General features: G+C 40.1%; 1 protein-coding gene across 1 annotated transcript in view; it reads left to right on the forward strand.

The window, feature by feature from the left end:
- The window catches only part of LOC133633440 (lysine-specific demethylase 4C-like), a 58,640-nt gene extending 41,722 nt beyond the window's left edge, over window positions 1-16,918 (forward strand). The window contains exons 12-14 of the mRNA XM_062025966.1: window positions 1,029-1,128; window positions 9,841-10,043; window positions 16,655-16,918. Coding sequence (XP_061881950.1) covers window positions 1,029-1,128; window positions 9,841-10,043; window positions 16,655-16,918 — 567 coding nt within the window. The remainder of the gene's footprint in view (window positions 1-1,028; window positions 1,129-9,840; window positions 10,044-16,654) is intronic.
- Window positions 16,919-21,393: the final 4,475 nt, after the last annotated feature.

Below are 21,393 nucleotides of genomic sequence, written 5' to 3' on the forward strand. Positions count from 1 at the left end.
CAAGCCAGTGGGCTACTCATCTGGTCCTTACGGGCTACGTGGTGCCCGCGGGCACCGCGTTGGTGACCCCTGTCTTTCAGAGAGTCCCCTAAGAAGTGGCTCATAAAGGTCGTAACGTCAGGAAACAAAAATGTCACTTTCATCTTCTTGTGGAACACAATCGGACCGTGCTCGTGTCTGCAGAGATCACTTTGGAAAATGTTTGATTATTTGATTTGTTTGAGAAACTTTCCGTGATGCAATCCGTTTCATTCCCTACTATATCAGTAGCGTTTGAGGGCAGAACTAAACGTAAAGAAAGGACAAGAGATGACATTAGTTTGTGTTCTTTTGTGCTTGCCATGGCTAAATATAACTAGAAGAAATAAACTAACGTCATGTTAAGTCCTAGTAATAAATATTGTGATTGTTTTCTTTGTCCATTTTCATGCCAAACTAAAAGCTTAGTTGGTGCTTTATTGGACACGGATGACCACGTTATAGCCATTTGGTGCTATTTGTTAGCAACAAGAAAATACCCTTCATAGTATTATTAAAGTAAATGAATATAGTGAATCTTGATGTCGCTCGCAAACATTGCTGAACAACAGGGACATCTACAGCTATAGAAAGAGACTAAATATCAACTTCACAGCATAAGAATGAATTGTAGATGAGACTAATATTTGTGGCAGGAAATCAACTGCAAACAAGCTTACCGTCTTCTCAATAGCATCACAGTCCGAGCAGCACGGCCCTCGTTATGTCAATCAAAGTCCAACTTTGTCTATCACCCAATCTTTCCTTCTCTAAATCCTTGCGAGTGTCAACGGAAGTGACGTCGAGGTGATGACGAATGGTTTAAATCTTTCAAAAATTATTTTTTCTTTTCTCATTTTAAATATTAAAAAAAAAGATACGTCAAAATATGCCCAAAAAGGTAAAGAAACAGTAGCCTGCAACCGGGAAGTGCCTGTAGGTCACGTGATCGCAACCCAGCAATGCAAAAAGTGTGTACTTGACCTCACCCACCTTCCTGTTCATGCCAGTACCCTGCCCTGACCACTAAGAGCTGGCGGCACCCACTCAGGAAACCCACCGCAAGGGCTGTACCCACCGCGGTGAAACATCAGGCTGTCAGCGATGATGGTGGGTACACACACACACACACACACATTCTTGTATTTGTTACCTTTTTAAGACCTGAGAAAAATGCCTCCCTCTTTAGGACCAGCCTTTCTAGATATATAAAGATGTGTACTTACAACATTAATAATATATACATACTATGCAAATATAAAAAAGGTAAGTTTTTAGGTCCGTGTACATCCGTTCATTCTATTTCCAATTCTGAAACACAAATCGTTGATTTTCATTAAAATGTTGCCATAAAATTTGATTTTGTGCCGTTTTCCTTTTATGGATTTGTATTTTTCCAGATAAACACAAAAATCCAAATCATGTTTATCTTTAGTCCTATTGTCGTTTTAAAAAAGTGTCATTAAATAGTTGTCCAACTTTTGTTTCAGAAATAAAAATAGAAAAAATGGCCAAAAATTTGTTTTTTGATTTGAGAATTCAAAATCTAATGAACGTGAGGGAGGTACACGGACCCTTGTAGTTAATTATTATTTATTAGAATTTTATGTTTGTAACTGGTTTTTAATCTTCATTATTTACTTAAAGTTATTACAGTATGTCTCTATATACATCTTTTTTAATTAATTTTTTTTTAAATTTTGGCCAAAGGGGGGCGCATTTCAATTTCTTACACACACTTATTATATATGTTGGCCAGAGGGGGAGCACTTCTAATTTTTACACACACTTGTTATTACGTATGTTGGCCAGAGGGGGAGCACTTAAATTTTTTTACACACACTTGTTGTTTCATATGTTGACCAGAGGGGGAGCACTTAAAATTTTTACACACACTTGTTATTTCATATGTTGGCCAGAGGGGGTGCACTTAAAAATTTTACACACACTTGTTATTACATATGTTGGCCAGAGGGGGAGCACTTCAAATTTTTACACACACTTGTTGTTTCATATGTTGATTAGAGGGGCACACTCCAAATTTTTACACACACTTGTTGTTTCATACGTTGATTAGAGGGTGCACTTCAAATTTGTACACACACTTGTTTCATATGTTGACCAGAGGGGGCACACTTCTAATTTTTACACACACTTATTACATACAGTATGTTGGCCAGAGGGGGCGCATTTAAATTTCTTACACACACTTATTATATATGTTGGCCAGAGGGGGAGCACTTAAATTTTTTTTACACACACTTGTTGTTTCATATGTTGACCAGAGGGGGAGCACTTACATTTTTTACACACACTTGTTATTTCATATGTTGGCCAGAGGGGGCGCACTTAAAAATTTTACACACACTTGTTATTACATATGTTGGCCAGAGGGGGAGCACTTCAAATTTTTACACACACTTGTTGTTTCATATATTGATTAGAGGGGGAGCACTTCTAATTTTTACACACACTTGTTATTTCATATCTTGGCCAGAGGGGGAGCACTTCAATTTTTTTTACACACTTGTTGTTTCATATGTTGACCAGAGGGGGAGCACTTCTAATTTTTTAAACACACTTGTTGTTTCATATGTTGATTAGAGGGGCACACTTCAAATTTTTACACACACTTGTTGTTTCATACGTTGATTAGAGGGTGCACTTCAAATTTGTACACACACTTGTTTCATATGTTGACCAGAGGGGGCACACTTCTAATTTTTACACACACTTGTTATTACATACAGTATGTTGGCCAGAGGGGGCGCATTTAAATTTCTTACACACACTTATTATATATGTTGGCCAGAGGGGGAGCACTTAAAATTTTTTACACACACTTGTTGTTTCATATGTTGACCAGAGGGGGAGCACTTAAAATTTTAACACACACTTGTTATTTCATATGTTGGCCAGAGGGGGCGCACTTAACATTTTTACACACACTTGTTATTACATATGTTGGCCAGAGGGGGAGCACTTCTAATTTTTACACACACTTGTTGTTTCATATGTTGATTAGAGGGGGAGCACTTCTAATTTTTACACACACTTGTTATTTCATATGTTGGCCAGAAGGGGAGTACTTCAATTTTTTTTACACACTTGTTGTTTCATATGTTGACCAGAGGGGGAGCACTTTTAATTTTTTAAACACACTTGTTGTTTCATATGTTGATTAGAGGGGCACACTTCAAATTTTTACACACACTTGTTGTTTCATACGTTGATTAGAGGGTGCACTTCAAATTTGTACACACACTTGTTTCATATGTTGACCAGAGGGGGCACACTTCTAATTTTTACACACACTTGTTATTACATACAGTATGTTGGCCAGAGGGGGCGCATTTAAATTTCTTACACACACTTATTATATATGTTGGCCAGAGGGGGAGCACTTCTAATTTTTACACACACTTGTTGTTTCATATGTTGACCAGAGGGGGAGCACTTAAAATTTTAACACACACTTGTTATTTCATATGTTGGCCAGAGGGGGCGCACTTAACATTTTTACACACACTTGTTATTACATATGTTGGCCAGAGGGGGAGCACTTCTAATTTTTACACACACTTGTTGTTTCATATGTTGATTAGAGGGGGAGCACTTCTAATTTTTACACACACTTGTTATTTCATATGTTGGCCAGAAGGGGAGTACTTCAATTTTTTTTACACACTTGTTGTTTCATATGTTGACCAGAGGGGGAGCACTTCTAATTTTTTAAACACACTTGTTGTTTCATATGTTGATTAGAGGGGCACACTTCAAATTTTTACACACACTTGTTGTTTCATACGTTGATTAGAGGGTGCACTTCAAATTTGTACACACACTTGTTTCATATGTTGACCAGAGGGGGCACACTTCTAATTTTTACACACACTTGTTATTACATACAGTATGTTGGCCAGAGGGGGCGCATTTAAATTTCTTACACACACTTATTATATATGTTGGCCAGAGGGGGAGCACTTCTAATTTTTACACACACTTGTTATTACGTATGTTGGCCAGAGGGGGAGCACTTAAATTGTTTTACACACACTTGTTGTTTCATATGTTGACCAGAGGGGGAGCACTTAACATTTTTACACACACTTGTTATTTCATATGTTGGCCAGAGGGGGCGCACTTACATTTTTTTACACACACTTGTTATTACATATGTTGGCCAGAGGGGGAGCACTTCAAATTTTTACACACACTTGTTGTTTCATATGTTGACCAGAGGGGGAGCACTTTTAAAAGCGACACACAGTCAATGTGAACAATCCCTCCTTTTTGGGAGCACCCTCATTTTGATAGATGTCACCACAAATGAGACATTGTCTATTAGATGCAATGTTATTGATTTATGTCATCACTTGTTCACACCTCCTCATATGGAAGATACTTTTCCTTCTTCGTGTCTCAAGAAGGGTAGGAATACAAGAACACGCACGCACACACACACACACACACACACACACACACACACACACACACACACACACACACACACACACACACACACACACACACACACACACACACACACACACACACACACACACACACACACACACACACACACACAGTTCATTGAGAGGTACTGTTGAGGTTTACCCTCAGACAGTGACATGTAAGCCAAGAGGCGTTCAGTGTGGTTTGGTTGCACAGCGGGTGGCACCCAGCCAGGAGTCGTTTGCCCTCCGTGGAGGATGGCAGTGAACCGGAAGACGAGTTGGATTAGACGACCACAACTCGTTATTCAGCATCAAGGACATAATAGCACTTTCCCTGTTTAGGTAGTGCGGCGGTGAGGAAAATGACATCCGTAGTGAATTGACTTTGTCGTAACAGGAGAACAAGAAAGTCATGTCAAGTAGTGTTTGTGTTGCTTTTTACAGCCGCTCACTTCTCCTTTTTCACATTTTATGTCGCCCCCCCAAATGATCCGTCTGACGTCAATGTGCACATTAAGCCAAAAAGATTTACCTCTCTGGCCCATTACAATAAAATAGCATTGTGATAGATACTCCATTTGTTTTTATGGTTTAGAAGCCTGAGGGCGCTACACCATCCACACACTCACATCTCCATGTTGGTGCTGAAGGATCAATCATCTTCACTTCTTCACCGTGAAATTACCTTCCTTTATGACCACGGTGTTGTTTTGTAAATGTTTTCCCACATTTGTCACCCTCTTATGGATAAGACGCCACTTAGCGGCACATATTTTTCCATACAAACTTACGTGCTCAAACTGAAAAGATGAATACAGTGGAACCTCGATATACGAACTTAATTGGTTCTTTGGCGTGGTTAGCCGACCGAAAGGATGGTATAGTGAAGCGGAGTTACCCATATGAGTCAATGTAAACATCAATCATTGGTTCTAGCCTCCACAAAAGTCCCTATTTTAGTAAAAAAAACTGCACACTTTGAAGACACTATAATGTGTATATAGATAGTATTGCGTTGACCAGCATTCCTCCAATGGGGAATTCAAATTGCTAGTCTCTCCCAGATTCTTTTTATGGCAATATGCTGTTGTTTATAATCAATCACCAGGCAGAAGTTGGTATTTTGTGGTTTATTCTCCAAGCTTAGAGGACAAACCTGAGACCAATCCAGCACACCAGCGTTCCCCAGCCCGGTCCAGATCGGTCTCCCCTCCACCTCCTGTCCCCCCAAGCTCAGCACTGCCCTGTGCTCCTTATCTTAGGAATGTTATGGCAGTCTCAACAGCGCTCTGCCTGTCTACTCAAGGACACTCGAATCCAAGCACTTTGTACCACACGAGACATTAGCTGATGTAAATATGACTATAGGAGTTTTAGAAAGAAGTAACACTTAAATATGGATATGATTCTGATCTGCTTCCATCAATAGATAGATAGTACTTTATTGATTCCTTCAGGAGAGTTCCCTCAGGAAAATTAAATGTGTATATATATATGTGTATGTGTGTGTGTGTGTGTGTGTGTGTGTGTGTGTGTGTGTGTGTGTGTGTGTGTGTGTGTGTGTGTGTGTGTGTGTGTGTGTGTGTGTGTGTGTGTGTGTGTATATATATGTATGTACAGTCGTGGTCAAAAGTGTACATACACGTGTAAAGAACATCATGTCATGGCTGTCTTGAGTTTCCAATCATTTCTACAACTCTTATATTTTTGTGATGTAGTGATTGGAGCACATACTTGTTGCTCACAAAAAACATTCATGAAGTTTGCTTCTTTTATGAATTTATTATGTGTCTACTGAAAATGTGAGGGTCAAAAGTATACATACAGCAATGTTAATATTTGCTTACATGTCCCTTGGCAAGTTTACCTGCAATAAGGCGCTTTTGGTAGCCATCCACAAGCTTCTGCTTGAATTTTTGACCACAAAATTGGTGAAGTTCAGCTAAATGTCTTGCTTTTCTGACATGGACTTGTTTCTTCAGCATTGTCCACACGTTTAAGTCAGGACTTTGGGAAGGCCATTCCAAAACCTTCATTCTAGCCCGATTTAGCCATTCCTTGACCACTTTTGAGGTGTGTTTGGAGTCATTGTCCTGCCCAAGACCCAACCTCCAGGCTGATGATTTTAGCTCGTCCTGAAGAATTTGGAGCTAATCCTCCTTTTTCATTGTCCCATTTACTCTCTGTAAAGCACCAGTTCCATTCTCTCTCAGTCGTCCTCAGACGAGCTTCCATCGGAGTCTCCAATCATTCCGGTTCTCCATACACCCGGCCAGCTCCGTAGAGCTTTCAGCTCCCGCATCTTTCTTCAGGATGTCCGCGTACGTTAGCGCTGGACGTCCTTGTGATCGATGCCCGTGCGTTGGTTCCCATAGGACCATCCTGCTGGCCGGGAGCTCCCGATGTCTGTGGCAGTGGCCGGCCAGCCTCATCCTCCTAGCTGTTACCTTCTTGCTGAGCCTCGGCAGTTGCCCGTACAGGTCCTTGTTGGTGATGTGGATGTTCTGGTCCACATTCAGAACAGCTCGTATCATTCTGGTGTAGCACCCATCTAGGGACTTCTGCAGGGTGGGTGTCAGGGTCCAGCTTTCGCAGCCATACAGGAGGATAGACTCCACAGTGGCGTGGAATAGACTCAGCTTTATGTGTCGGGGGAGATTCGAGCACCACACTCTCGACATACCGTTCAGGGCTCTCCACTCTAGTGCCTTCCTGACCTTAAAGTCTTGTTCTGTGGAGTTCATCCAGGAACTCAAGTACTTGAAGTCATTGACCTCTCGCAGAGCGTTGCCATCTGATGTTGTTATTGGCGGGTGGTCCATGTCCATTGGCAGCAAAACAGGCCCAGAGAATAATGCTACCACCACCATGCTTGACGGTAGGAATTGGTGTTCCTAGGATTAAAGGCCTCACCTTTTCTCCTCCAAACATATTGCTGGGTATTGTGGCCAAACAGCTCCATTTGTGTTTCATCTGACCACAGAACTTTCCTCCAGAAGGTCTTATCTTTGTCCATGTGATCAGCAGCAAACTTTAGACGAGCCTTAAGGTGTGGCTTCTGGAGCAAGGGCTTCCTTCTTGCATAGTAGCCTCTCAGTCCATGGCGATGCTTGACTGTGGACACTGACACCTGTGTTCCAGCAGCTTCCAATTCATTGCAGACCTGCTTTTTGGTGGTTCTCGGTTGACTCTTAATCTTCCTGACCAATTTTTTCTCAGCAGCAGGTGATAGCTTGCGTTTTCTTCCTGATCGTGGCAGTGACAAAACTGTGCCATGCACTTTATACTTACGAGCAATTTTTTGCACAGTTGCTCTTGGGACCTTAAGCTGCTTTGAAATGGCTCCAAGTGACTTTCCTGACATGTTCAAGTCAATGATTTGTTTTTTGAGTTCTGTGCTGAGTTCCTTTGACTTTCCCATTGTGGCGTTTTGTAACCGAGTCTAATGACTGCATCACATGAGGCCTATTTAAATGTGCTCAGAGAAGTCAACAGGTGTCGTTAATCATAATCACTCACATGAAGTGGAGAGGCCATGAAGCTACTTTGATTTGATTGTAACATTTCTACATCACCAAAATTGATCACAATTACTTTTGACCCAGCACATTTGCTGACATTTTCAGTAGACCCATAATAAATTCATAAAAGAAGCAAACTTCATGAATGTTTTTTGTGACCAACAAGTATGTGCTCCAATCACTCTAATCACAAAAAAATAAGAGTTGTAGAAATGATTGGAAACTCAAGACAGCCATGACATGATGTTCTTTACAAGTCTATGTACACTTTTGACCATGACTGTATATATATATATATATATATATATATATATATATATATATATATATATATATATATATATATATATATATATATATATATATATATATATATACAGTGTTTCCCATAAACTGCCAAGATACCTGTGGCGGTGGGGGCGTGGCTATGGGCGTGGTCACCATGACATCATCGAGTAATTGGCATCATTTACTACAATATGATTTTCTCTAAAAAGGCTCAAAAAATGTATACTTACTAATTAATAATAACAGTTTTGTTTTAAACGTCCATCCATCCATGCATCCATCCATTTTACAATATAATTACAACACTTTATGTACATATTTATATACAGATTTGAGCAATAAGTTATTCACTGAAATATATTTATTAATTGTGGTTCTTACAAAAAATATATCTTATAAAATATAAAAGCTAAAATGTCTCTTAAAGCTCTGCCCCTTTAATTAGTGCATACTAAATAATTTAACTTTAGCCTACTACTACAACCATATTATTTACCAGCAACATAAAGTGAAACAGAGGCAGAGGTGTCCTGCCACAGTCAGTAACAAATAAACAGAAAACAGTAGTGGTCAGATACAAATAAGGCAACAAGAGAAGTATCCTACACTTCTCTTTTGTAAAGTAAATCTGAACAGCCGATATGGGCATCTACATCAACTATATGATTTGCCTGAGAAGCTGGACAGGACAAAAAATAAAATTTTTAAAAAAAAATCTATTTGTGGCGGACGTAATTCTTTCGTGGCGGGCCGCCACAAATAAATGAATGTGTGGGAAACACTGATATATGTATATGTATATATGTGTATGTACATACACATACATATATATATATATATATATATATATATATATATATATATATATATATATATATATATATATATATATATATATATATATATATATATACATACATACATATATAAGAAAAGGGGCACATAGTGTGACATTTACATGGTAACACGGAAGGATGAATAAAATACAGCAGTAAAATATACCTTCAAAGAAGTGCAGAATATATCAGCTAAAATACTCAAACGTAAATAAAGGATAAAACAAGAAATAAAAACAACCAATGCTGTTATAAAGAGGCCACTGTGGCTTTTTTTCCGGTCTCATCACAATTAAAAGACTTGCTAAGGAAATGAGACCCCTTTGCTGATAAAAATCCATAGTTAGCTGGAGGCTAAAATGCTAAAATGCTAGCTCAGTGGTTGTCCAGCAACCTGTAGCCAGACAGTGAGACTGAGAGTTTGGACACATTTAAAGTTTGTGAGCTCTAAGACAATTGTGGAAATAAACTCGTCAAAAGTGGCGCTCTGTAAAAAGATTGTGACCTCGAAATGGACGTGCCTGTGGTGACAGGGAGTGATGGAGCGGTACACAAAACGAATGAATGAATGAATGAAACGCCCAGACATGGTTTGCACACTTGGCATATTTGGTGCAATGTAAAAGTTTGCAAACCAAAAAGTACACAAATAGAGGCGTTTGGTGAGTGGAGGTTCCACTTCATCCCCAATGTGATTGATGTTAATATGCCCCCACCCAGAACCCCCTGAAGCCAGCCTCGCAGAGGAGGAGGAGGAGGTGGAGGAGGAGGAGGAGCCAGAGATGGAGGCGTGGGCCAGGCCGCTGATCTACCTGTGGCAGAACAGGAAGAGTTGTTTCACAGCCGAGAGGGAATACAACGCTCACGCCGCCAGCCTGCAGCCACATTGTGCCGTCTGCACGCTCTTCATGCCCTACTGTCAGGTGAGATACCTGCACGCTCTACCATGCCCTACTGTCAGGTGAGATACCTGCACATTCTACCATGCCCTACTGTCGGGTGAGATACCTGCACATTCTACCATGCCCTACTGTCGGGTGAGATACCTGCACGCTCTACCATGCCCTAACTGTCAGGTGAGATACCTGCACGCTCTACCATGCCCTAACTGTCAGGTGAGATACCTGTACATTCTACCATGCCCTACTGTCAGGTGAGATACCTGTACATTCTACCATGCCCTACTGTCAGGTGAGATACCTGTACATTCTACCATGCCCTACTGTCAGGTGAGATACCTGTACATTCTACCATGCCCTACTGTCGGGTGAGATACCTGCACATTCTACCGTGCCCTACTGTCAGGTGAGATACCTGTACATTCTACCATGCCCTACTGTCAGGTGAGATACCTGCACGCTCTACCATGCCCTACTGTCAGGTAAAGATGACCTTGTAGGTCACCATGCATTAGCAGGCCTTAAATATGGCTGTGCTCTCTGACCTCTGGTCACTCGGCTGCTAATGGAGAAATCAATAGGCACACATCACTTTGTGTCCCACTTAGTAGTTTCACCCTCAAGCCCCTGACTGAGAGTATTTATTTCACACAGGGAGGTGTTGTTGTTGTTGTTGTTGTAGGTGGGCAGTCATTCTGATCCTATCTGCAGCATGGATGGACATCAACAACATGACTTCCATGTCAGGTGGTCCCCAAACCAATATTTTGGTACCAAAATGTATTTTGATACTTTTCTAAATAAAGGGGACCACAAAAAATGTCATTGTTGTCTTTTAAAGGCCTACTGAAATGATTTTTTAAAAATTTAAACGGGGATAGCAGATCTATTCTATGTGTCATACTTGATCATTTCGCGATATTGCCATATTTTTGCTGAAAGGATTTAGTGGAGAACAACGACGATAAAGATCGCAACTTTTGGTATCTGATTAAAAAAAAAGCCTTGCCCGTACCGGAAGTAGCGTGACGTAGTCAGTTGACAGGCTCCTCCCATTTTCCTATTGTTTTCAACGCAGCTAGAGCGATTCAGACAGAGGAAGCGACGATTACCCCATTAATTTGAGCGAGGATGAAAGATTTGTGGATGAGGAACGTTAGAATGCAGTGCAAGACATATCTTTTTTCGCTCTGACCGTAACTTAGGTACAAGCTGGCTCATTGGATTCCACATTCTCTCCTTTTTCTATTGTGGATCACGGATTTGTATTTCAAACCACCTCGGATACTATATCCTCTTGAAAATGAGAGTCGAGAACGCGAAATGGACATTCACAGTGACTTTTATCTCCATGACAATACATCGACGAAACACTTTAGCTACGGAGCTAACGTGATAGCATCGTGCTTAACTGCAGATAGAAACAAAATAAATAAAACCCTGACTGGAAGGATAGACAGAAGATCAACAATACTATTAAACCACGGACCTGTAAATACACGGTTAATGCTTTCCAGCCTGGCGAAGGTTAACAATGTTGTTGCTAACGACGCCATTGAAGCTAACTTAGCAACCGGACCTCACAGAGCTATGCTAAAAACATTAGCTATCCACCTTCGCCAGCCAGCCCTCATCTGCTCATCAACACCCGTGCTCACCTGCGTTCCAGCGATCGACGGTGCGACGAAGGACGTCACCCGATCACAGATGCGGTCGGCGAGACGGAGAAAGTTAAGGTGAGTTCGGCGGATAGCGCGTCTGCTATCCATCTCTGTCCTCCTTGCTGTGTTGCTGTAGTCCGCCGCTAATACATCGATCCCACCTACAACTTTCTTCTTTGCAGCCTCCATTGTTCATTGAACAAATTGCAAAAGATTCACCAACACAGATGTCCAGAATACTGTGGAATTTTGAAATGAAAACAGAGCTTTTTTGTATTGTATTCAATGGGGTACCAATACTTCTATCAACCGTTTACGTCACGCGCATACGTCATCATACATAGACGTTTTCAACCGGAAGTGTGGCGGGAAATTTAAAATGTCACTTTATAAGTTAACCCGGCCGTATTGGCATGTGTTGCAATGTTAAGATTTCATCATTGATATATAAACTATCAGACTGCGTGGTCGCTAGTAGTGGCTTTCAGTAGGCCTTTAATTGTAACAAAAAACCTTAGGGTACATGAAACATATGTTTATTATTGTATGGTGTTTGAGGGTTACCGCCCCTTGAGGCAACTAAGACCTTCTGGCCACAGCTCGCAGCTGCAGCTTTAGCAATAGAGGCTTTGAACATTGCCCATTCCTGTTCAATGTCCCCAACCTCCACAGGGATGGCAGAGAAGTCCCGCTGGAGGTAGGAGTTGAAGTCCTCCCGGACAGAGAACTCCTCCGAACGTTCCCAGTTCACCCGCACTACACGTTTGGGTTTGCCAAGTCTGTCTAGAGGTTTCCCCCGCCATCTGACCCAACTCACCACCAGATGGTGATCAGTTGACAGTTCAGCCCCTCTCTTCACCCGAGTGTCCAAAACATACGGCCTCAGATCAGCTGATCAGCTTACAAAATCGATCATTGATCTTTGGCCTAGGATGCTGTGGTACCAGGTACACCTAAGAGCATCCTTGAACATGGTGTTTGTTATCGCAAGGTCATGACTAGCACAGAAGTCCAATAACAATCCACCACTCAGGTTCAGATCAGGGAGACAGTTCCTCCCAATCACGCCAGTCCAGGTATCACTGTCATTGTCCACGTGCGCGTTGAAGTCCCCCAACAAGTCTATGGAATCCCCTGCCGGCGCCCCATGCAAGGTATCCAAGAAGGCTGAATACTATGAACTCTTGTTTGGTGCGTACGCACAAACAACAGTCAGAGTTTCCCCCCCTCAAACCCTAAGGCGAAGGGAGGCGACCCTCTTGTCCACTGGGGTGAACGCCACTGTACAGGCACTCAGCCGGGGACTCGTGAATATGGGCCCTCACACCCTGAGCAACTCCAGAAGTGGACAAGATCCATCCCTTGTCCAGGAGTGTGCGTTCAGAGCCCTTGCTATGCGTAGAGGTAAGCCCCACCAGATCCCACCGGTAGCGCTCCACCTCCCGCACCAGCTCAGGCTCCTTCCCCACCAGCGGAGAGACGTTCCACGTCCCAAAAGTCAGCCTGTGCTGGCCCGAATTGGTCCGTCTGGAGCCTGCTTACACTGCCAACCCCACTGGTTCCGACCGTGGTAGGCCCACGTGGCAGAGAAGATGTTGTGTCCACGCAGCTTCTTCAGGCTGTGCCCGGCCGGGCTCCGTGGCTAGCTCGGCCACCAGGCGCTCGCTGACGAGCCCTGCCTGCGGCCCCCGGGCTTCCTCCGGGCCGGGTAACGCATCCTCTTCTAGGTTGGTTCATGGGGGGTATCGTAACCCTTATTGGGGGGGGGCATTCAGGTGCTGCACCTTGCCCAAGGGTGACCCATAATGTGATACACATAACTTATGTGTATGTAGTAATAACCTAGTCAGTGGCCTAGTGGTTAGAGTGTCCCCCCTGAGATGGGTAGGTTGTGAGTTCAAACCCCGGCCGAGTCATACCAAAGACTAAAAAAATGGGATCCATTACCTCCCTGCTTGGCACTCAGCATCAAGGGTTGGAATTGGGAGTTTAAATCACCAAAAAATTATTCCCGGGCGCGGCACCGCTGCTGCTCACTGCTCCCCTCACTTCCCAGGGGGTGAACAAGGGGATGGGTCAAATGCAGAGTATTAGTGTGTTAACTTATGCGTATGCAGTAATAATGTAGTATTAGTGTGTTATGTGTATGCAGTAATAATGTAGTATTAGTGTGTTAACTTATGTGTATGCAGTAATAATGTAGTATTAGTGTGTTATGTGTATGCAGTAATAATGTAGTATTAGTGTGTTAACTTATGTTGTATGCAGTAATAATGTAGTATTAGTGTGTTAACTTATGTGTATGCAGTAATAATGTAGTATTAGTGTGTTAACGTATGTGTATGCAGTAATAATGTAGTATTAGTGTGTTAACTTATGTGTATGCAGTAATAATGTAGTATTAGTGTGTTAACTTATGTGTATGCAGTAATAATGTAGTATTAGTGTGTTATGTGTATGCAGTAATAATGTAGTATTAGTGTGTTAACTTATGTGTATGCAGTAATAATGTAGTATTAGTGTGTTATGTGTATGCAGTAATAATGTAGTATTAGTGTGTTATTTGTATGCAGTAATAATGTAGTATTAGTGTGTTAACTTATGTGTATGCAGTAATAATGTAGTATTAGTGTGTTAACTTATGTGTATGCAGTAATAATGTAGTATTAGTGTGTTAACTTATGTGTATGCAGTAATAATGTAGTATTAGTGTGTTAACTTATGTGTATGCAGTAATAATGTAGTATTAGTGTGTTAACTTGTGTATGCAGTAATAATGTAGTATTAGTGTGTTAACTTATGTGTATGCAGTAATAATGTAGTATTAGTGTGTTAACTTATGTGTATGCAGTAATAATGTAGTATTAGTGTGTTAACTTGTGTATGCAGTAATAATGTAGTATTAGTGTGTTAACTTGTGTATGCAGTAATAATGTAGTATTAGTGTGTTAACTTATGTGTATGCAGTAATAATGTAGTATTAGTGTGTTAACTTATGTGTATGCAGTAATAATGTAGTATTAGTGTGTTAACTTATGTGTATGCAGTAATAATGTAGTATTAGTGTGTTAACTTATGTGTATGCAGTAATAATGTAGTATTAGTGTGTTAAGTGTATGCAGTAATAATGTAGTATTAGTGTGTTAACTTATGTGTATGCAGTAATAATGTAGTATTAGTGTGTTAACTTGTGTATGCAGTAATAATGTAGTATTAGTGTGTTAACTTGTGTATGCAGTAATAATGTAGTATTAGTGTGTTAACTTATGTGTATGCAGTAATAATGTAGTATTAGTGTGTTAACTTATGTGTATGCAGTAATAATGTAGTATTAGTGTGTTAACTTGTGTATGCAGTAATAATGTAGTATTAGTGTGTTAACTTGTGTATGCAGTAATAATGTAGTATTAGTGTGTTAACTTATGTGTATGCAGTAATAATGTAGTATTAGTGTGTTAACTTATGTGTATGCAGTAATAATGTAGTATTAGTGTGTTAACTTATGTGTATGCAGTAATAATGTAGTATTAGTGTGTTAACTTATGTGTATGCAGTAATAATGTAGTATTAGTGTGTTAAGTGTATGCAGTAATAATGTAGTATTAGTGTGTTAACTTATGTGTATGCAGTAATAATGTAGTATTAGTGTGTTATGTGTATGCAGTAATAATGTAGTATTAGTGTGTTAACTTATGTGTATGCAGTAATAATGTAGTATTAGTGTGTTAACTTATGTGTATGCAGTAATAATGTAGTATTAGTGTGTTAACTTATGTGTATGCAGTAATAATGTAGTATTAGTGTGTTAACTTGTGTGTATGCAGTAATAATGTAGTATTAGTGTGTTAACTTGTGTATGCAGTAATAATGTAGTATTAGTGTGTTAACTTGTGTATGCAGTAATAATGTAGTATTAGTGTGTTAACTTATGTGTATGCAGTAATAATGTAGTATTAGTGTGTTAACTTATGTGTATGCAGTAATAATGTAGTATTAGTGTGTTAACTTATGTGTATGCAGTAATAATGTAGTATTAGTGTGTTAACTTATGTGTATGCAGTAATAATGTAGTATTAGTGTGTTAAGTGTATGCAGTAATAATGTAGTATTAGTGTGTTAACTTATGTGTATGCAGTAATAATGTAGTATTAGTGTGTTATGTGTATGCAGTAATAATGTAGTATTAGTGTGTTAACTTATGTGTATGCAGTAATAATGTAGTATTAGTGTGTTAACTTATGTGTATGCAGTAATAATGTAGTATTAGTGTGTTAACTTATGTGTATGCAGTAATAATGTAGTATTAGTGTGTTATGTGTATGCAGTAATAATGTAGTATTAGTGTGTTAACTTATGTGTATGCAGTAATAATGTAGTATTAGTGTGTTAACTTATGTGTATGCAGTAATAATGTAGTATTAGTGTGTTAACTTATGTGTATGCAGTAATAATGTAGTATTAGTGTGTTAACTTATGTGTATGCAGTAATAATGTAGTATTAGTGTGTTAACTTGTGTATGCAGTAATAATGTAGTATTAGTGTGTTAACTTATGTGTATGCAGTAATAATGTAGTATTAGTGTGTTAACTTATGTGTATGCAGTAATAATGTAGTGTTAGTGTGTTAACTTATGTGTATGCAGTAATAATGTAGTATTAGTGTGTTAACTTATGTGTATGCAGTAATAATGTAGTATTAGTGTGTTAACTTATGTGTATGCAGTACAGCGATGTAATAGCTTCTTTGTACACTCTTTTTATTGCTGCTAAATTCAAGCATTATGACTTCTCCACATAAAAAGCCAGAAATCCAATGTCCTAGTTTCCATCAGGGATAATTACCACATTGTTATTATCTCATTGAAGAACCATTACTGTACTTTGCCAGCTGCTAAAATAACATTTAATTGCGAGGAAAGAGGGGAATTATTTGATTACCCAGGCAGAACATGACAGGTTGATGTTTTATTCCAGGGGGAAGACAAAGCGGAGGACACGTCTCCCATGGAAGGCACCGCGAGTGGTTACCGGGGGCCCAGGAAGAGCAGGCCCCTGATCCCGGAGATCTGCTTCTCCTTCCGTGAACAGAACTGCCCCCCGACTCCCACCAACCCTCTGCTGCAGGAAGATGGCACCTCTCCTCTGCTGTGCTGCAGGGGATGCTGCCTTCAAGTGCATGCAAGTACGTACACGCTCCCTCGCCCTAGTAGCACGCTAAAGCGTCGCCAGCCAAAGTAGACGCCAACATTGGAAGACTTTACAGCAGGGCTGTCCAAACACCCTGAAAAAACAATATATATTGCAATCATTAGGGCTCCCCTCAATGTTGCTTACCATTAAAGTATTACAAATAAGTCCTATACAAACAAAAAAACAGTGAAGTTGGCACGTTGATAAATTAGAATCCTTTTCAACTTATATTCAATTGAATAGACTGCAAAGACAAGATACTTAAGGTTCTAACTGGAAAACCTTGTTATTTTTTGCAAACATTAGCTCATTTGGAATGTGATGCCTGCAACATGTTTAAAAAAGCTGGCACAAGTGGCAAAAAAGACTGAGAACGTTGAGGAATGCTCATCAAACACTTACTTGGAACATCCCACAGGTGAACAGGCTAATTGGGAACAGGTGGGTGCCATGATTGGGTATAAAAGCAGCTTCCATGAAATGCTCAGTCACCACTTTGTCAACAAATGCCTGAGCAAATTGTCCAACAGTTTAAGAACAACATTTCTCAACAAGGAATTTAGGGATTTCACCATCTACGCTCCGTAATATCATCAAAAGGTTGAGAGAATCTGTAGAAATCACTGCACGTAAGCCACGATATTACACACCTTGGATCCCTCAGGCGGTGCTGCATCAAAAAAATGACATCGGTGTGTAAAGGATATCACCACATGGGCTCAGGAACACTTCAGAAACCCACTGTCAGTAACTACAGTCGGTCGCTACATCTGCAAGTGCAAGTTAAAACTCTACTATGCAAAGCCAAAGCCATTTATCAACAACACCCAGAAACGCCACCGGCTTCGCTGGGCCCGAGCTCATCTAAGATGGACTGATGCAAAGTGGAAAAGTGTTCTGTGGTCTGACGAGTCCACATTTCAAATTGTTTTTGGAAACTGTGGACGTGGTGTCCTCCGGACCAAAGAGGAAAAGAACCATCCGGATTGTTCTAGGGTGCAAAGTGTAAAAGCCAAGACATTTTACCAAAGGTATGCCTATAGACTACTGTTTCAAACCTTTCAAACGTTTTATTGCTTTGCAAATAATATTTTTTGGACCAGTTAGGTGGAGTTGCGTCATTTCCCACGGCACACCAAACAGTATCTCGCGGAGCACTAGTGTGCCGCGGTACAGTGGTTGAAAAACGCTGCTCTAACCAACACATTTTACACAGAAATTAGGCTATTTTCAGGAAGAAATATGTCATGCCTGTGTACAATATCACAACAATCATATGGTTATTGTCAGTACCATCAGAAAACAAAGACTTAACACCAACTACAACCAACGCTAGCAATGGTTATTATACTGGTGAAATATGCTGAGCAGCCCAATGTACGCCCAAAACTAAAGAGGAGACATTTTACCAAGGTATGCCTATAGACTACTGTTTCTTTCAAACGTTTTATTAGTTTGCAAACAATATTTTTTTGACCATTTAGGTGGAATTGCATCATTTCCCACGGCAGAACACTGGTCTAGACGATCCAAAAGGCTCCCACTCAAAGTGTTAAAATTATGTCATACATCAGGCCTGGCCCTAACCAATCTGGCGCCCTAGGCAAGATTTTAGGTGCCCCCCACCCACACATCGGCAGTGAAGTGTATATACTCACAAGAAACCAAATAGCTTTGTCTTTGACCTTTTTTTTTTTTTGCTTAAAGAAAGCAAATTAACATATTATATGAGAATGTTATGTTCTGATTATCTTTAACCGAATCACAGCAGTGCTCAAATTAAAAAAACAGCATTCCCTCTCATGTGATATTGCTTAATTAGCATTAATGATGTGCACTTTAACAACTAGGCTTACAACTATACCTAATATATAAACGGGTGGAAAAGTGACTATTACCTGCAGGGCAAACATTAGCTAACCAGAAGGCAAAAACAATGTCAACAAAAAACACCTGCTTAAAAGATCTAATACAAATGTCCCTGAGGAATGTAAGGTGGGAGTACTGTAATTACATTATTATTTTCCATAACAATTTAGCCCCCTCCACAATATTAACCCGACGTTTACCTAACGTTACATTATTATTTTCCATAACAATTTAGCCCCCTCCACAATATTAACCCGACGTTTACCTAACGTTACATTATTATTTTCCATAACAATTTAGCCCCCTCCACAATATTAACCCGACGTTTACCTAACGTTACATTATTATTTTCCATAACAATTTAGCCCCCTCCACAATATTAAAAATGACGTTAAAACAGAACTACCTATTTATTGATTAGCAATTGCCGAATCATGTAACATTAGCTTAATGCTAAAAAGCCAGGTTACTATCACATTCTGTAACAGACAAATAATTTAATGTAGGCTAGCGTTACCTCCCTGCTACCTCTGTCTTTTTCTCGTTTCTCCTCTTCTTTTCTCTTTTTTCTTCCCTGGGCACCTGACAGTTTTGGCCGTTTTGACATCTTGTGTTGATTTTTTTTAAGTGGTGACGTCCAAAAAGAGTCATGATACGGGAAGGGAGGGGGCGCACCGTGCTTGGGGGGGGGGGGGGGCGTAATGTTGTAACAAATAATATTTCTATTAAATAGGCTTTACTTTGCATTTTAATTAACGTGGGATTATTTTTTTGTATTTAGAAATAATAGTACCAACTTTTTTTTTTTTTTTTTTTGTCCTCCAACATTTGTGGCACTGGCGTGGCGCCCCCTGATGGACGGCGCCCTTAGCATTTGCCTATACGGCCTATGCCACGGGCCGGCCCTGTCATACATCAATATATATTATTTTTACTTCCAACACGTACATCTCTAGATCAACTTTAGATCTAACTGTTGATTATATGTTACATTATTTTTCCAGCAGTGATGTTTTCAAGATAAAAACATGCAGCTTAGTGTTATTAGTGCCAATATTGCAACATTTTCACATAACATTACACCGGTTTGCTCTTTTTCTTCACTGTTTTTGTAATGGTATTTTACAAAATGTGCACTTGTTACGAATGAGCTTTGGGCCCTAATTGGCCCCCGGGCCGCCCTTTGGCCCCCCTGCTGAACAGCATGCCACCAGCTCCCACTCAGGAACATCCTTTGCCTTCTCCATGGTGTGCTTACTTCCGAGAGTGTCAGTGGGTTTATTCCTTTCTTCCCAAAGTTCCACTCCCTTCTTTTGTGTATTCCGAGTTGATCCTTTCTCTGGTCGTCGGAAGGAGGGTGCGTGGTCTGTGCACGCCTCCTACATTTCCTGCCCACAAGCTCCAAGTGTGTTCCAGAAGCCTTCGCACGCACTGAGAGACCGACCGAGTCCCTGCGTACGCCACGTGGAACCACAGTACATTATTCAAATCCCTTCAACCGCCATCCAATTCTTCCACAAATCCACACACACTTAAGCCCTTATTTGGTACACACACACTTTTAAGACCCCTAAATGTGGCCCTGAATCCCCCCGCTTCAAAAAATGACATAGCTTATCCTTAAGTCTCTTTCAATCCTCGCAGTAGCCTTGATCCCGCTTCATCTTTTATTCCGCAGTAAGTGTTATTTATGCGGCATGTAGGTGCACTCCAGCGCTGCACACATGTTTGGTTGCTGTTGTCATCTGACACTGGTGACAAAACCACAAGTGTGGTGTTCCACGCATGCTAATGCTGCTTTCTCTCTGGAGACTGTTGTTTGGTGTAGTCTGGTGATGGATAGCAGACACACGTGTTGTGTTGGCAACATTCATTTGGGAGTTGTTCAAAAATACACGTTTATTAATTTAAATTAAATACATTAATCCGGAAGTGATTCTGTGTGACCCACGAACAGCCAATCCGGTCGTGATTGAGGCTCAGTGTTGACCAATAGGATGACATGTGGGCGTGGCTAGTGCCTGATGCTAGAAGCCTGGAGACGGTCGGGTCAGTCAAAGACAAAAGAAAGAGGCTGGGTGTTGGTAAGATTAGCGTGGTGATGTCAGAAGTGCATAGAAAACACCCTGAAGTTGATATCCAGACTGGGTATCGACCAGTACGACCCATTTACCATTTATATACATATATATGTATATATATTTATATATATATGTGTATATATATATGTATATGTATGTATATATATAGGTATGTATGTATGTATACATACATACATGTATGTATGTATTTGCATAGATCTATGTATATATATTTATATACATATATATATACATACATTTACAGTATATATATATATATATATATATATATATATATATATACATATATATATATATATATATATATATATATATATATATATATATATATATATATATATATATATATATATATATATTATATATGTGTGTGTGTGTGTGTGTGTGTGTGTGTGTGTGTGTGTGTGTGTGTGTGTGTGTGTGTGTGTGTGTGTGTATATATATATATATATATATATATGTGTGTGTGTGTGTATATGTATATATATGTGTATATATATATGTGTGTATATGTACTGTATATATATGTGTATATATATTTATATGTATGTA

This window comes from Entelurus aequoreus, linkage group LG18, assembly GCF_033978785.1.
Source record: "Entelurus aequoreus isolate RoL-2023_Sb linkage group LG18, RoL_Eaeq_v1.1, whole genome shotgun sequence".
NCBI lineage: Eukaryota > Metazoa > Chordata > Actinopteri > Syngnathiformes > Syngnathidae > Entelurus > Entelurus aequoreus.